This window comes from Ranitomeya imitator, chromosome 3 (assembly GCF_032444005.1).
Source record: "Ranitomeya imitator isolate aRanImi1 chromosome 3, aRanImi1.pri, whole genome shotgun sequence".
In the NCBI taxonomy this organism is placed as follows: domain Eukaryota; kingdom Metazoa; phylum Chordata; class Amphibia; order Anura; family Dendrobatidae; genus Ranitomeya; species Ranitomeya imitator.
The window spans coordinates 701091357-701109964 of NC_091284.1; the positions used below are offsets into that span (position 1 = coordinate 701091357).

The 18608-nt window shown below is 48.8% G+C and overlaps 1 protein-coding gene across 2 annotated transcripts in view; it reads left to right on the forward strand.

The window, feature by feature from the left end:
* Positions 1 to 18608, forward strand: part of OS9 (OS9 endoplasmic reticulum lectin) — an 86836-nt gene that overhangs the window by 65611 nt on the left and 2617 nt on the right. For both annotated transcript variants that reach the window (XM_069758588.1, XM_069758587.1), the window contains one exon: positions 5755 to 5864. In XM_069758588.1, the coding sequence (XP_069614689.1) occupies positions 5755 to 5864 (110 nt within the window). The remainder of the gene's footprint in view (positions 1 to 5754; positions 5865 to 18608) is intronic.

Here is an 18608-nt window from a genome sequence, read left to right on the forward strand (position 1 = left end):
AAGCCGTTGGTTACTATGCGCACATCGTATACGATATATGTTACACCATGCAATCATGCCGCCACAGCGGGACACTAGACGACGAAAGAAAGTTTCAAACGATCTGCTACGACGTACGATTCTCAGCGGGGTCCCTGATCGCAGGAGCGTGTCAGACACTGCGATCTCGTAACTATATCGCTCGAACGTCACGAATCGTGCCGTCGTAGCGATCAAAATTGCACTGTGTGACGGTACCCTTAGAGGTTGTCCACTACTTTAGCATTAATTACCTATCCTTAGGCTAGATCATCAGTGTCTGATCGGTCGGGCTCTGACATGCCTCACCCCTGACGATCAGCTGTTCTCTGTGTCGGAAGTGGCGACCGCTGGCCAGAAATGCTCACTTGCAGAGCTGGCCGTCTTCTAGTTACTAGAATCTAGTAGAAGCCACCACAGGGTACTCAACATCGTCTCCTATTCAAAAGAACAGGAGGCAGATGTACAGTACCCTTCCGCGGCCACTACAAAAAACCAGCCAGCTCCTCAAGTTAGAATTTCTGGTCAAGGACGGCCACCGATACCGATAATAGTTGACCGTGTGGGGTGTCGGACCCTGACCGAGCAGACATTGATGACCTATCCTAGGGATAGGTCATCAGTGAAAAAGTTGTGGACAACCTCTTTAACCATTCTCATCTATAGACATCAGTATAGTAATGGCTTCACTGCTTTAACTACAACTGGTTTCACCACAAGGCTTCATGAAGCTCCAGTTTCAAGCTGCTTCAAACGTTTAATAGGATAATGGGCCCTTTATGGAAAAGAAAAGGTATATTTAAAGGCACTGAAGAGGTCAATGATCATAGAAAAATACAATATGAAAAGCAGAATATACTTCTACATGTGCCAGAATTACCAAGTGGCTGCCAATATTAGTATGTAGAGTATGAAAAGGCGGACATGCGGCAGAGAATCCCCAACATCTCTTTTCGTTAGTAAACATGGCATCGCACCAGACCTACTAATCAGAAGAGGGTCTTGAATATGTATTTGATTATCTCTATTGTCAGCATGTCTAACATAAGGATTTTGCTGTAGATTTCCCTCCTCTTCACCGAAAAAGGTCACATTTTTGTGTTGAAAACCTACCACTGTAATTAACATGACTCTGGTTGGATGTAAACATAGGAAAGTTAGTGATCATATTGACACCACATGTGCATCACAGAATTTTATACCACTGAGCGGTGAAGAAAGAATAAATTAAGTTTCTACCACCAAAATTTTGTTTTAGCCCCAGATTTTACATTTTCACACAAGTGGGGAAAAATGGCACCAAAATTTGTCCCACAATTTCAACTGAACTTGGCAATACCCCATATGTGGCTGTACAGTACTACTTAGCCATACGGAAAGACTCGGGACGAATAGAGCGCTATTTGCCTCCTGGAGTGCAGATTTTCCTATACTCCATATACAGAGCCCCTAATTGTTAGAAAAGCAGAAGTGAACCCATTTTGGAAACTATACCCCTTGGGGAATTTATCTAGAGGTGTAGTGATGATTTTGACACCATGGGTATTTTCCAGAAACGAGCAGCAATGAATGCTGCCGCTGTTGTGACCAGTACGTTGCAGTCACCAGTACGCTATGCCCAGCCCGTACTTATGGAGATATGCACCTGTAAGTTAGGCGGGTTCTCATCGCTTCAGAAATGCCAAACGTGGACGCATTATGTGGTTTAGATACACTGTGGGGCTCAGAAGGAAAGCAGCATTTGGATTTGAGAGTGCAGAATTTGCTAAATTTCTTTTGGCGGGTGAGGAGCCAGTTCGCTTTTCCAGAGCCTTTGTACTACCGGTAACTTGGATGCCCCCTATATTTCTGAGTGAGGACTTGCTTTTTTTTTTGTGGATTGAGTTGAAGCTTTAGTTGGGAACATTTTACATTACATTTGGGTTCACATTTATCGGGGGCTCTATGCTGACCACCATCTAAATCTCTGAGTGACGTGATTCAGATGAAACCCCCAAGGGATCTATTCATTATAATGAGGCAGCAGAGTTACTCTGGACTCCGTCTGGCCTCTGTTCTATGGTGTCCTTTTCAGAAGTGAACAAAACTGTGGCCGATGGCACTTTTATGCAATTCTAAAAAGACGGTCCCTGCCGGGTCACAGTTCAGACGGGTTCCACAGTGCCTCCATCTGCCTCAATATAGGGAATCTTCCGCCAGCAGTTCTGTCTGAATCACGTATTTCAGAGATTTACACAGAAATCCCGTTGTTAGCGCTCAGTGCAGAGCGCAGGATAAATGTGCGCCGAGCCTTACTGCGATCTTTGTGAGGCAGAATGAAAAAAAAAAAAAGCAGGTAAAGAATTGGTTTTATTTTTTATGCCATTCCTCGTGCGGTATAAATGATGTAATTGGATTTTCCAGAACCCATGAACGCACCATGGAGAGAGGATCCTCCCCCAAAGGACAGGAAACCCTACAGCTTTAAAAGGCCAAGTCCTCTAGTACACTTCTTTGATTTACATAGCAGGAGAGGAACTCCATTTGGTTAGTTTAGTAGACACAAATATATACAAGTTTGGCAATACATTGGACTCCCACGCGCTGTTCTATGCACAATACACCAGAGGAGGGAATAAAAATGGGTTCTGTTGTGGGTTCTGAAAAATCAGATTTCCAGTAAGTAATCATTATTTTTCCCATTCCCCTCTGCAGAGAGGCATTCGCCCTCTCTGCCCAGGATCTGGAAACAGCCCTTTTGGGGTGTGCATTTAAATTATCTGGGTGGGGAAGGCCTTCCAACGTGAAGGCCAGAGCAATCCCTATTCTGACCCTTTGGAATGCTGCTTGCCTCTTCTGGGAGAGAAAGATTTAGGCATGATAGAAGAGAGAGACCGGTTCACTAACAAAATGCCAGAGGTAAGGGGACAGAAAAAAGATAATGTCAGTCTGCAGAGCTTACTCGCAGGGAAACATCGCACAGGAATACTGATCCCACAAGCTGATCAAAGCGTTCTGCGTCAGGAAGGCTGGCTGGAGAGGCTCCTGTGATGCAGTGTCCGTATCTCCAAAAATGGCGATCACGGGAGGTGGAAGATGAGGGCTTCGGAAAGAAAAGGGTGCGCAGATTCCTGCTCCACAGAAGGGACGTGGACTCTGCCAGCGGGAGAATGAGGTCTTCGCGGCATAGAAGAAGTGAGGGGGTGAAACAGAGCACCGCACGAAAGTCGGTCCTAGAGTATGAAAAGAGGCCGGTGATTGAGAGGGGAGTAGGTGAAAAGCGGGCCTAAGGCCCGGTAAAGTAAATAACACTCAAAATCACCCATAATAAAGAGCGCCACACACATGTCCCCCTAATACAGAGTCCCACACATATATGAACATTGATTTAAATAGAAAATGCTGTCAGATTCTTTGGGACGCTGTTAACTCCTTCGGGAAAAACCTCTTCTAATTCTGGGATCTGGCCAGACGCTCCACTCCATTGCTGAAGCAATCTTGGAGTTGGGGAAATCTGTGGGGGAGTACCTCTTCGTCCCTGGAGATGTCTCAGATGTAAGAAACATAAGTCAAAACTTCACTGAATTGCGGGATGTGTGTACCTCCTTATGCCGTCAGGCTCTGGTGGGTGAGCGGGCAGGAGGGGGGCCAGGACCAATCTTCGAATCACCTGAACACTCTTGATGTGTTGGTGACTGGGTTCTGCCTGATGGACAGATGAGGATGCGGGGTGTCAGTCCACCCATATTCACGGTGTATAAGTGGGACTTACAGAATGACTGTTCACACTGTATGCCTACAAGACATAGAAGAGGAATCCTATTGACAAAAAGGGAAATCGTTACTGAAAAATTACGAAAACCGAGGCCGATATGGGACTAGTGAAAGACCCATGTCCACCTGCTACTGACACTAAGGCTAAACTGACTAACTTGGTGCCAGTTGGTGGGTATATACTGCTCAGGAGGAGCTAACTTTTTTTTGTGTGTGCATAATGTCAGCCTCCTAGTGGGGAGCAGCATGCACCCATTGTTTCCTGTCTCCCCAAATGAAGTGATAGAGAAAGTATATTTTAAAGACCAGATTAGAGATAAAAAATAAATTACACGATTGGATGTATGTTAAATAAAAAATGTTCCTGTGCTGAGATTATCTTATAAATGTGCCCCTGCTGTGCACTGTGTAATGACTGTGTCTCACTGTACAGGAACATGGTCTGATCATACCACAGCTCCTGGGCGAGGGAATCAAAATGGAGTATACAGACAGGGGCAGCAAGGGATTGCAGCTGATTTTTTTTTTTTTTTGTTTTGTTTTTTTTTTTTCTTTTTGTTGCTGTGAGATGAGTTTCCCTGCCTATTGAAAAACATGCTGTATCTCCTAGAAAGCATCAGCTGTGATCACCCGCTGTAATATCTGTTTACTCTTTTGTGTCCTCCCCTTCGCAGGAGATGTGGTATGATCAGTCCATGTTCCTGAACAGTCATTATACAGTACACAGCAGGGGCACATGTAAGATTATCTCAGCACAGGAACATTTTTTTTTTGTACATCTATTTGTGGAACTTATTATTCCAAGATCTAGTTATTAAATGTACTTTTTGTCAGAAAGCCCATTTAAACTGGGCAGTTACAACAGGATTGAAGCATTGTGTTTGGGAGAGGAGGCAAAGTAAGAATGCAACATATTACAAAAATTCATAGCTTTTCCAAGTCTGATTAATAATTAAAAATTGAATGTCACTTTTGTAAATTTTGTTGGAAACATTAGAAATCGCTGGTCAACTTTTAACCCTTCTAACTTCCTAACAAACATGATTGTTTGAAAATTTGTACTGATGTAAAGTTGACGTGTGAGAAATGTTATTCATTGCCTATTTTGTGTGACTTAACCTCTTGATTTTAGGGCATGAAAATTGCAAAATTTTTGCCAAATGTCTGTTTTTTTTTTTTTTGTTGCAAATAGACGCAAGTCATATTGAAGAAACTTTACCACTATCCCTAAGTACAATGTGTCACAAAAAAACAGTCTCAGAATCAGTGGGACACGTTGGAGCGTTCCAGAGTTATAACCACATAAAGTGATGTTGCTCAGAATTGTAAAATTTGGCCTGGTCATTAGGGTCAAAATTGAAATTCAAGGGAAAAGAAAGCGGTCACTAGGGAGCGCTGTGAGGGTCACAGTTAAAATTGAAAGCAAAAGGTCCACCGCAGCTCCAGCCGTTAACCTTCTGGGAGGATACAAAATGCCGTAAAGAATAGTAATAACTGTCCTAGGAGCGCTGGAAATGAGACCAAAACAAGGATTTTAGTGTTGAACCACAACGCGTTTCAACGGTTAAACCGTCATCCACCTGATGAAGACGGACACTGTATACTTGGCTCATGTGATAGGGCACTACACTGCAGGGGGCACTGTGCCCATGTGATGGGGCACTACACGGCAGGGGGCACTGTGGTCATGTGATTGGGCACCACACTGCAGGGGGGGCACTGTTCTCATGTGATTGGGCACCACACTGCAGGGGGCACTGTGCTCATGTGATTGGGCACTATACTGCATGGGGCACTGTGCTCATGTGATTGGGCACTATACTGCAGGGGGCACTGTGCCTGTACAGCAGGACTGACTTTGGAGTGGCAGACTATGAATACAAGTAGAAAGACTGACAAGAAATAGTATGACTTCTTCCTGCCCCCCTCCCCAGTGTCTAAATGTAAGCTGCAATTGTGTTTTTTATTTTTCTTCTCAATTAGGTAAAATAGAGATCAAGATACTTACCGGGAGGTTTGGTGACGATGATGATGGACACTGGCTTTCAGAGGAGGACACCAGGAACTTGAAAGATATTTTTTTAAATATATTGGTATGTATTTCGCTCATGTGTGTCATTGATATGCAGTATATTTTTAACGCATAAGAGATATGGTAAAGACGAGCGATCACCAAAAATCTAGATTTATTTAAAGATAAAAACTTTCATTATTAGACTGACTGCTTTCAAAGTCAGTATCTCTCTTATGTAGCTAAACGCACGGCTTTCTTTATCGCCTCTCATTGGGGGACACAGGAACCATGGGTGTATGCTGCTGCCACTAGGAGGCTGACACTATGCAAATAAAAAAGTTAGCTCCTCCTCTGCAGTGTACACCCCACCGACTGGCATTATACTCTTCAGTTTAGCTTAGTGTCAGTAGGAGGTGGACACGGGTCTTTCATTAGACCCTTATCTACCTCAATGTGCATCGTTTCTTTTCAGGTTTTTCCGGAGGGATACAGGGTGAGCAGTCACACCTGTAGTCCCACAAGCGGACTATGAGTACGGCGTGTACTGCCACCCCGTATCCTCATAGATCCCTCTCCAGGCCCAAGATCCTAGCACACAAGCGTGCTCAGAAGTCCGGTCCTGGCTCCGTCCCCCACCCACTCGCCCACCAGAGCCTGTCGGTTGCGGAGACGAGGACGTCCATCAGCTCCCTGGACGTCTCATACCCTTCCTGTCAGGTTAGTTTCGGCGTGGGATGTTTTAGGTGAGTATTTTCCCCAGTCCCATCCCACATCTTTTATAGGGGGGGGGTCTTGTTAGGGGCTCCCAGCCTCCTTTCATACCTGTCAACACCATGATGCGTCCATACAGTGACGCGGCCGGGATTGTTGTGTCGCGCTGCGACATCCGTAGGTGCGCTTTCTTCCCCCACAGCACCTCTTCGTCCAATTCAGATACGGGGGCCCTCTGCCTTCTTTCCGGCGCTGGGCCCTTACAGGCTGCTGCGCCGTTCTTCTGTATGCCTGCACGTTGGGCTGCCATACGTTCCCCCCTGCGGCGCACCACTCGGTGCTGCGGCTCTTCATGGGGCACCATCCACAGCGCGGCAGCCCTGCAGGCTGTCGCGCCGCTTCTCCCTGCGGCGCTCTGCCCCGGCGCCGCAGGAGGTCTTTCTCTGGGCGCCCCTCAGCGGCGCAGCCTGGTGGGCGACCGCGCCGCTAGCTGTCTCTTAGGGCGCTCTATTCCGGCGCCTTGGCTCCTTTCCTCGGCCGCCGGCCCCTAATTTAGGCCCCGGCTTCTGTCGGGGCCTACTTCCGGTTTTCGGGCCCCTCACTTCCGGCTCTGCGGGCGGGCTTTTTCCCGCCCGACTTACTGTGCCCTGCCTACCGGCGCCCCTGCGTCTGGCTCCGCCCCCTTCCTCCTGGGACACTCGTCTGGTGTGAGCACCGCTTTGTACCGGCAGCAGCACCAGCCCTCGCAAGCGCACCCGCACCTTCGTACGCCGCAGGAGTCCCATCCTCTGTGGGCAGCTCTATCTGCGCTGAATTCAGCTCCTCAGGGCACTTCATCGACAAGTGGGACATCTCCCAGGACCGGGTCCGTGAGTAGCTGCACTGCAGACTGACACCCCCCTCTGCCCACTGTCCCCTAACCCACTGGCATCTTCAGGGTCCCTCAAAATGTCTACCTCTAAACGGGGCCGCTCTCGCCCCCCTACTTCTTCTTCATCTACTGCCTTAGTCACGTACTTTGCATGTTCATCCTGTAACAGCAAACTTCCCTCAGGTCAGTCCTCCCCGCTGTGTCAGTCCTGCAGCAACCCAATTGTTCCCACCGCCCAGGATCCCCCGGCTGTTCCGCCCGAGAGTGATCCCCCCATCCCAGGCTGGGCCGCCTCTCTGTCACAATCGGTGGCCGATTTAACACGGGTATCTCAAACCCTAGTGTCCGCGCTGGATCGGTTACCCCTGCAGACCCCTGCAGTGGCCAGCGGGTCGCAGGAACCGCCGCCCGAGCCCTCCTTGATAAGCCACAAAAGGTCCAGACAGGAACGTCGGTCTGAGTCCTCTTCGCGCTCCATCTCGCCGCTCGGCCCTCCCCTGCGGTTGGTGTCCCACCGATCCTCCTCCCCTGAGTCAGGCGAGGCATTATCTGATGCGCCCTCGGAGGATATTTCGGAGCTGGATCCTAACCAAATCGCCACCATGAGTGAGACAGTCCAGAACCTCATTGGGGCAATAAACCAAACCTGTGGCATCAAGGATCCCTCTACGGAACTCGCAGATCAGGCGGTTTCGTTTAGACGGGCCAAACCACCTTCTAAATTTTTCGCTCCTCATCCGGAATTCGAGGAAATCTTGTCCAGAGAGAGAGAGAATCCAACCAGACGTTTTCAGAGGGGAAAACGCCTGGGGGTGTTATATCCGTTTTCACCAGAACTTACCGCCAATTGGACGGTTTCTCCCTCGGTGGATCCCCCTGTTTCCAGGCTGTCCACCAACACGGTGCTTCCACTGTCCGGCGGAGCGTCTCTGAAGGATTCTAACGACAGAGTTATAGAATCCTTCGCGAAATCTGCCTTTGAAGCGGCTTCAGCAGCGCTATGCCCAGCCTTTGCTTCCACCTGGGCTTCAAAATCCATCTCAAAATGGGCCAAGGATCTACGGCGAGGTATCCTTGACGGGGCACCTCCTGCGCAATTGGCAGAACTTGCCAACCAGATTTCCCACGCTGGTGAATACCTGGTTTCCGCCTCCCTGGATGTCGCCTCTTGTGCGGCTCAGGCTTCCAGCAATGCCGTTGCCATCCGCCGGACCGTTTGGCTCAAGGCCTGGCAGGCGGACTTGTCCTCCAAAAAGTCCCTCACTAGTCTGCCCTTCCAGGGCTCTCGTCTCTTTGGTTCCCAGCTGGACCAAATCATTAAGGACGCCACCGGGGGTACAAGTTCTCTTCTCCCCCAGGCTAAACCTTGTCGCCCTCCTCCTAGACGACAGTTTAGCTCTTTTCGGCCTTTTCGTCGCTTCGCTGCGTCGAACTCCTTTTCCCAGCAGCAACAGAGGCCACAGGCACGTCAAGAGAGGAAGGCGGTGTCCTTCAGGCCCACTCCGTCCTGGCGTCCTCGCTTTTCCCAGGGTAGATCATCCAGGCCCAGGACTGGAAGATCTACCTCCGCATGACTCTTGGCAAGACTCCAGCCCAACTCCCAGGTTGGGGGGCCGTCTTCTCCGTTTCAGGGACGTCTGGATTTCCGCAGTGGAGGATGCATGGGTCAGGGAAGTTGTATCCTCGGGATACAAGATAGAGTTCGCCTCCCGACCCAGGGATCGTTTCTTCCAATCCTGTCCTCCAAAAGATCCCGCTCTGGTTCCGGGCTTCTTCGCAGCCATCGCTTCTCTGCTCAAATCCGGGGTAATCGTTCCCGTCCCAGAAAAGGAACGGTACACGGGCTTCTACTCGAACCTCTTTGTGGTACCGAAAAAAGACGGCAAGGTTCGTCCCATTCTGGACCTCAAATTGCTGAACAGGAGGGTTCACCTGAGACACTTCAGGATGGAATCCCTTCGTTCAGTAATTGCTTCCATGGAGGCTCAGGAATTTCTATGCTCTATAGATATCCAGGACGCCTACCTACATGTTCCGATATTTCCCGGACATCACCGTTTCCTGCGCTTCGCAGTGCAACAAGATCATTTTCAGTTCATCGCCCTGCCGTTCGGCCTCGCAACCGCGCCAAGGGTGTTCACGAAAATCATGGCGGCACTGATGGCCATCTTGAGAGTCAGAGGCTTGGTCCTGTTTCCATACCTCGACGACATCCTCATCAAGGCTCTGTCCTTTGCTCAGGCCCACGAAAGCCTGTCCATAGTTCTCGACACGTTATCCCGTTTCGGGTGGCTGGTCAACCGGAAGAAGTCCTGCCTTATTCCTTCTCAGCGCATCATCTTTCTGGGCATGCTTTTCGACTCTCATCAGTCCAGAGTCTTCCTTCCCAAGGACAAGAGATCCACCCTTTGTCGGGACATACGCTTGCTCCAGGGTCCTCGGCCTCCCTCCCTCCGATCGGCCATGAAGGTTCTGGGGAGGATGGTAGCTACCTTGGAAGCGATTCCCTTCGCACAATTCCATTCTCGACCCCTTCAGCAAGCCATTCTGTCTCAGTGGGACAGGTCGGTCTTCTCCCTGGATCGGCCGATCAGACTCTCCTTTCGGGTCAAGCGGTCTCTCAACTGGTGGCTGACGTCACCTCTCATCTCCCAGGGCAGGTCCTTCCTTCCGGTTCACTGGCAGGTGGTGACAACGGACGCCAGCCTGATCGGCTGGGGTGCGGTTTTTCGCCACCTGACGGTTCAGGGCCGTTGGTCGCCGCAGGAGTCTTCTCTGCCGATCAACGTCCTCGAAATTCGGGCCATCTTTCTGTCCCTCCGCCATTGGGAAAGGATCCTCAGGGGCCTTCCAGTCCGGGTCCAGACGGACAACGCCACGGCTGTGGCATATGTCAACCATCAGGGGGGACTCGGAGCTCCTTGGCCCTTGCCGAGGTATCCAAGATCCTCCTTTGGGCAGAGGCAACGGTTCCGGTGATATCCGCGGTGCATATCCCCGGAGTGGAAAACTGGGCCGCAGACTTCCTCAGCCGCGAGGGTCTCGCGGCAGGGGAATGGTCCTTGCATCCGGAGGTCTTCCATCGGATTTGTCTTCGATGGGGAACTCCGGATGTGGATCTCACGGCGTCTCGAATCAACAGGAAGGTTCCGCAGTTCGTCTCCAGGTCCCGCGATCCTCTCGCAGTGGGCGTCGATGCTCTGGCCATTCCCTGGTCACAGTTCGAGCTGCCCTACCTGTTCCCACCCCTTCCATTACTTCCCAAACTTTTGAAGAAGATCAAAGCGGAAGGGGTGCCGGTCATTCTGATCGCCACGGATTGGCCCAGGAGAGCTTGGTTCGCGGAGCTCGTCAACCTTCTCGCGGACGCTCCCTGGCGCCTTCCAGACAGGCCCGATCTGCTGTCCCAGGGTCCGATCTGCCACCCGAATTCTCGGTCGCTCAGTTTAACGGCGTGGCTGTTGAGACCGCGGTTCTAAGAGCGTCCGGCCTTTCGGACCGGGTGATTCACACCATGATTCAGGCTCGGAAGCCTTCTTCTTCCAGGATCTACTACCGCACCTGGAAGGCCTACTTCCGTTGGTGCGAGTCCAACCGCGTTCCGCCTATGGTTTTTTCCCTGCCTTCTCTTTTGGCCTTCCTTCAGGCAGGGCTGGATTCGGGCCTGGCTCTTAGTTCCCTGAAGGGTCAGGTCTCGGCGCTTTCCATCCTCATTCAGAAGACCTTGGCCTCTCGGCCACAGGTTAAGACCTTCTTTCAGGGGGTAGCCCATGCCGTCCCGCCGTACAGGGCCCCTGTGGAGGCATGGGACCTAAACCTGGTACTGGACGTTTTAAAGGTTTCTCCCTTTGAACCTCTTAGGGAGATTCCTTTATCAGTTTTATCTTGGAAGGTGGCTTTTCTTGTGGCCATCACGTCCATTCGCCGCGTTTCTGAGCTGGCGGCACTGTCTTGCCGCCCTCCGTTTTTGGTCATTCACCAGGACAAGGTGGTCTTCCGACCCCCTCCTTCTTTTCTTCCTAAGGTGGTTTCCACCTTCCACCTCAACGAGGACATCGTTCTACCTTCCTTTTGTCCAGCTCCGACTCATCCTCTGGAGCGATCGTTGAACAAGCTAGACCTCGTCAGGGCAGTGAGGATTTATCTGGACAGAACGTCCTCTTTCCGGAAGACGGATTCCTTTTTCGTCATTCCCGATGGCACGCGCAGAGGCCAGCCGGCTTCTAAAGCGACTATTGCTCGATGGATCAGAATGGCAATTTTGGAGGCTTACCGGGTCAAGAACAGAGTGCCCCCTCCTGGGATTAAGGCTCACTCTACCCGGGCAGTCGGCGCCTCCTGGGCGGTGCACCACAGGGCTTCCGCCCTACAGCTTTGCAAAGCGGCAACTTGGTCTTCCATCCACACGTTCGCCAAATTTTACAAGGTCCATACCTATGCATCGGCGGACGCCAGCCTAGGCAGAAGGATCCTGCAGGCGGCAGTGGTGAGTCCTCTGACCTGATGGAAGTCTGTTTTCCCGCCCTTGGGACTGCTTTGGGACGTCCCATGGTTCCTGTGTCCCCCAATGAGAGGCGATAAAGAAAACAGGATTTTTGGTTGCTTACCGTAAAATCTGTTTCTTGAAGCCTCCATTGGGGGACACAGCTCCCTCCCAATGTTTTCTGCTGTTATCTGTTCTATGACTGTTCTCACGTTACAGTTCTCAAGTTTGTGTTTATGGTTTTTCAACCTTGTTTCATTATCTCCTACTGCTTTCTCACTAACTGAAGAGTATAATGCCAGTCGGTGGGGTGTACACTGCAGAGGAGGAGCTAACTTTTTTATTTGCATAGTGTCAGCCTCCTAGTGGCAGCAGCATACACCCATGGTTCCTGTGTCCCCCAATGGAGGCTTCAAGAAACAGATTTTTCGGTAAGCAACCAAAAATCCTGTTTTTCAATTATCCCACTGCCCCACACATGCTTATAATGTGCAAGCGCAGGCAGAGAGGCCAGAACAATGCTGCTCCCAGGGCCACAGTGCTGCTTTGTCACACGCAGGGAAAAGTCTTCTGTCACTATCTATCGTTGTCTCACCGGTTTATATGTGATCGGTGTGAAAACACTCCAGTAAGACCGGTGTGGTAGAGATGGCTAATAAAGCTGATGATAGGCAGGGACAAGTGTGATAATAGACTTATGGCTGCTGGAGCGGCAGTGATCGGTCATCTGAACAAGTGCAGCGATGTCTTCTGGAACCGCTCGTACGATGACGCTTGCTGGTCTCTCACTGAGATGTCACAAGTAGTGATGAGCGAGTGTACTTGTTGCTCAGGTTTTCCCGAGCACGCTCGGGTGACCTCCGAGTATTTTTTAGTGCTCGGAGAAATGGTTTTCATCGCGGCAGCGGAATGATTTACAGCTACTAGCCAGCTTGATTACATGTGGGGATTCCCTAGTAACCAGGCAACCCCCACATGTACTTATGCTGGCTAATAGCTGTAAATCATTCAGCTGCCAAGTTGCTGATTGGTCGCAGACGGCGGGACGCAACCAATCAGCGACGGGCACAGTCCGGCCACGAAATGGCCACTCCCTACTCCCCTGCAGTCAGTGCCCCCGCCATACTCCCCTCCCAGTCAACGCCCGCGGCCCACATAGCGTTTTAGCAGTCCGTTAAACTGACTGCGTTACACCACGGCATAACGCGGTGTAACGCAGTCTGTTAATACTGTGTCACAAACTTTTTACTATTGATGCTGCCTATGCAGCATCAATAGTAAAAAGATATAATGTTAAAAATAAAAAAAATAAAATAAAAAATGGTGCTGTTCTGACCTTCCGCCGTCCACTGATGCGTGCAAGCGGCAAGGCTGTCGCCAGTTTCCGTTCCCAGAGATGCATTGCGAAATTACCCAGATGACTTGGCGGTCTCGCGAGACTGCAGTGCTATATACTACGTGGCTGTGCTATATACTACATACTATGTGGCTGTACTATATCCTGAACCCCCAACATCCAGCGACAGACGCAGTCCAGCCGCGAATTGACGCAGGATTTAAACCACGCTTCGCTGATTGGTTGCGCCTGGCCGGCCGCGACCAATCAGCGATATTGGCACGGATTTAAACAACGCTTCAGTGATTGGTTGCGGCCGGCTGTGAGTTACCAATCAGCGATATTGGTGTGGTATTTAAACACCGCTTCGGTCACTGGTCGTGCCCGGCCGGCTGCGACCAATCAGCGACAGGCGCAGTTTGGCCGCGAATTGGCGCCAGATTTGATCCACACTTCGCTGATCGGCCAGCCGGGCACGACCAATCAGCGATATTGCCGTGGAATTTAACCCCCACTCACAGCACGGCATACATACATACATACATACATACATACATACATACATACATACATACATACATATATACATATTCTAGAATACCCGATGCGTTAGAATCGGGCCACCATCTAGTATTATCATACAAGCGGCTCCCGGGGACATTGATACAGTGATATGTAGATTACAGTGCTCCCTGCCTGTCGGCAGCTTCTCTATCGCCATCACACTGGTCTTTGCTCTGATAAGAGCGGTTTCCCTCAAGTCACAGACCAGTTTGACAATGATAGATGATGAAGCAGCAGACAGGCAGCAGTGTGTCCCCAGGAGTTGTGATCCTGCACTCCATAAGGCCGGTTTCACACGTCCAGATAATTCCGGTACCGGAAGAAATCGGTACCGGAATTATCCGTGTCCGTGTGCCCCTACGTTTGTGGCACACGTGTGCCGCCCGTGTGCCCACTGGATACCACACGCACCGTGCTGGGTACCACACGTACCAGCATCTGGTGCTGAAGCTGCAATTCATATCTTCCCTGCAGCAGCATTTGCTGCAGAGAAGATATGAATAATAGTGTTTAACCCCTTTCTGCCATTGGACGTAATATTCCGTCCATGTGGGGTGGGCCTTAATTCCCAAGGACGGAATATTACGTCCAGCGCGATCGGCCACGCTCACGGGGGGAGCGCCGCCGATCGCGGCCGGGTGTCAGCTGCTTATCGCAGCTGACATCCGGCACTATGTGCCAGGAGCGGTCACGGACCGCCCCCGGCACATTAACCCCCGGCACACCGCGATCAAAGATGATCGCGATGTGCCGGCGGTGCAGGGAAGCATCGCGCTTGGAGGGGGCTCCCTGCGGGCTTCCCTGAGACCCCCGCAGCAACGCGATGTGATCGCGTTGCTCCGGGGGACTCCTACCTCCCTCCCTGCAGTAAGTCCCGGATCCAAAATGGCCGCGGATCCGGGTCCTGCAGGGAGGGAGGTGGCTTACCAAGTGCCTGCTCAGAGCAGGCACTTGGTAACGCTGCACTGCTCTCAGACAGATCGGTGATCTGTCAGAGTGCTGTGCAAACTGGCAGATCACCGATCTGTATTGTCCCCCCCCTGGGGCAAAGTAAAAAAGTAAAAAAAAAAATTTCCAAGTGTGTAAAAAAAAAAAAAAAAAAAAAAAAATCCTAAATAATGAAAAAAAATATATATATTATTCCCATAAATACATTTCTTTATCTAAATAAAAAAAACAAAACAATAAAAGTACACATATTTAGTATCGCCGCGTCCGTAACGACCCGACCTATAAAACTGGCCCACTAGTTAACCCCTTCAGTAAACACCGTAAGAAAAAAAAAAAAAAAAACGAGGCAAAAAACAACGCTTTATTATCATACCGCCAAACAAAAAGTGGAATAACACATGATCAAAAAGACGGATATAAATAACCATGGTACCGCTGAAAGCGTCATCTTGTCCCGCAAAAAACGAGCCACCATACAGCGACAACAGCAAAAAAATAAAAAAGTTATAGTCCTCAGAATAAAGCGATGCAAAAATAATTATTTTTTTCTATAAAATAGTTTTTGTCGTATAAAAGCGCCAAAACATAACAAAATGATATAAATGAGGTGTCGCTGTAATCGTACTGAACCGAAGATTAAAACTGCTTTATCAATTTTACCAAACGCGGAACGGTATAAACGCCTCCCCCAAAAGAAATTCATGAATAGCTGGTTTTTGGTCATTCTGCCTCACAAAAATCGGAATAAAAAGCGATCAAAAAATGTCACGTGCCCGAAAATGTTACCAATAAAAACGTCAACTCGTCCCGCAAAAAACAAGACCTCACATGACTCTGTGGACTCAAATATGGAAAAATTATAGCTCTCAAAATGTGGTAACGCAAAAAATATTTTTTGCAATAAAAAGCGTCTTTCAGTGTGTGACAGCTGCCAATCATAAAAATCCGCTAAAAAACCCGCTATAAAAGTAAATGAAAAAAATGTATTTATTTCCATTTTCCCATTAGGGTTAGGGTTAGGGCTAGGGTTAGGGTTAGGGCTAGGATTAGGGCTAGGGTTAGGGCTAGGGTTAGGGCTAGGGCTAGGGTTAGGGCTAGGGTTGGGACTAGGGTTAGGGCTGGGGTTAGGGTTGGGGCTAGGGTTAGGGCTAGGGTAAGGGCTAGGGTTAGGGTTAAGGCTACAGTTAGGGTTGGGACTAAAGTTAGGGTTAGGGTTTGGATTACATTTGCGATTGGGATTAGGATTAGGGGTGTGTCTGGGTTGGAGGTGTGGTTAGGGTTACCGTTGGGATTAGGGTTAGGGGTGTGTTTGGATTAGGGTTTCAGTTATAATTGGGGGGTTTCCACTGTTTAGGCACATCAGGGGGATCTCCAAACGCGACATGGCGACCGACCTCAATTCCATCCAATTCTGCATTGAAAAAGTAAAACAGTGCTCCTTCCCTTCCGAGCTCTCCCGTGTGCCCAAACAGGAGTTTACCCCAACATATGGGGTATCAGCGTACTCAGGACAAATTGGACAACAACTTTTGGGGTCCAATTTCTCCTGTTACCCTTGGGAAAATACAAAACTGGGGGCTAAAAAATAATTTTTGGGGGAAAAAAAGAGATTTTTTATTTTCACGGCTCTGCGTTATAAACTGTAATGAAATACTTGGGGGCTCAAAGTTCTCACAACACATCTAAATAAGTTCCTTGGCGGGTTTAGTTTCCAATATGGGGTCACTTGTGGGGGGTTTCTACTGTTTAGGTACATTAGGGGCTCTGCAAACACAATGTGACGCCTGCAGACCATTCCATCTAAGTCTGTATTCCAAATGGCGCTCCTTCCCTTCCGAGCCCTCCCATGCGCCCAAACGCTGGTTCTCCCCCACATATAGGGTATCAGCGCACTCAGGACAAATTGCACAACAACTTTTGGGGTCCAATTTCTCCTGTTACCCTCAGGAAAATACAAAACTGGGGGCTAAAAAATTATTTTTGTGGGAAAAAATTTTTTTTATTTTTACGGTTCTGCATTATAAACTTCTGTGAAGCACTTGGTGGGTCAAAGTGCTCACCACACCTCTAGATAAGTTCCTTAGGGGGTCTACTTTCCAAAATGGTGTCACTTGTGGGGGGTTTCAATGTTTAGGCACATCAGTGGCTCTCCAAACGCAACATGGCGTCCCATCTCAATTCCAGTCAATTTTGCATTGAAAAGTCAAATGGCGCTCCTTCCCTTCCGAGCTCTGCCATGCGCACAAACTGTGGTTAACCCCCACATATGGGGTATCAGCGTACTCAGGACAAATTGTACAACAACTTTTGGGGTCCATTTTTTCCTGTTACCCTTGGTAAAATAAAACAAATTGGAGCTGAAGTAAATTTTTTGTGAAAAAAAGTTAAATGTTAATTTTTATTTAAACATTCCAAAAATTCCTGTGAAGCACCTGAAGGGTTAATAAACTTCTTGAATGTGGTTTTGAGAACCTTGAGGGGTGCAGTTTTTAGAATGGTGTCACACTTGGGTATTTTCTATCATATAGACCCCTCAAAATGACTTCAAATGAGATGTGGTCCCTAAAATAAAATGGTGTTGTAAAAATGAGAAATTGCTGGTCAACTTTTAACCCTTATAACTCCCTAACAAAAAAAAATTTTGGTTCCAAAATTGTGCTGATGTAAAGTAGACATGTGGGAAATGTTACTTATTAAGTATTTTGTGTGAAATATATCTCTGTGATTTAATTGCATAAAAATTCAAAGTTGGAAAATTGCGAAATTTTCAAAATTTTCGCCAAATTTCCGTTTTTTTCACAAATAAACGCAGGTAATATCAAAGAAATTTTACCACTATCATGAAGTACAATATGTCACGAGAAAACAGTGTCAGAATCACCAGGATCCGTTGAAGCGTTCCAGAGTTATAACCTCATAAAGGGACAGTGGTCAGAATTGTAAAAATTGACCCGGTCCATAACGTGCAAACCACCCTTGGGGGTAAAGGGGTTAAAATAAAGATCTATGTGCCTCACCTATTTATTTTTTTATAAATTTATATTTAGAAATTTTTTTATTTTTTTTTTACAAAAAACAATTTTTGGCGATAGTCTTTAACCCCTTACTGACCTCACACAGGATTGTACTAGTGATGAGCGGGTGTACTCGTTGCTCGGGTTTTCCCGAGCACGCTCGGGTGATCTCCGAGTATTTGTGACTGCTCGGAGATTTAGTTTTCCTTGCCGCAGCTAGATGATTTGTGGCTACTAGACAGCTTGATTATATGTGGGGATTCCCTAGCAATCAGGCAACCCCCACATGTACTCAGGCTGGCTAACAGCCATAAATCCTCCAGCTGAGGTAAGAAAAACTACATCTCCAAGCAGTAATAAATACTCGGAGACTACCCGAGCAACGAGTATATTCGCTCCTCACTAGATAGTACGTCTGAGGTCTGAACCCCCGCTTTGATGCCCGCATCAAAGCCGGGACTTGTCAGCTGTTTTGAACAGCTGACATGTGCCCGCAATAGCGGCGGGTGGAATCGCGATCCGCACGCCGCTATTAACTAGTTAAATGCCGCTGTCAAACGCTGGCAGCGGCATTTAACTACCGCTTCCGGCCATCGGGCCGGAAATGAACGCATCGCTGACCCCCGTCACGTGATCGAGGATCAGCGATGCTTCGGCATAACCATAGGTCTCCTTGAGACCTCTATGGTTGTCGATGCCGCGTTGCTGTGAGCGCCACCCTGTGGTCAGAGCTCATAGCAATGCAGTAAATCTACTACATAGGAGCGATCTGAGCATCGCTGCTATGTAGCAGAGCCGATCAGGCTATGCCAGCTTCTAGCCTCCCATGGAGGCTATTGAAGCATGGCAGAAGTTTAAATAAAAAAAAAAAAATAAAAAAAGTTTTAACAAAA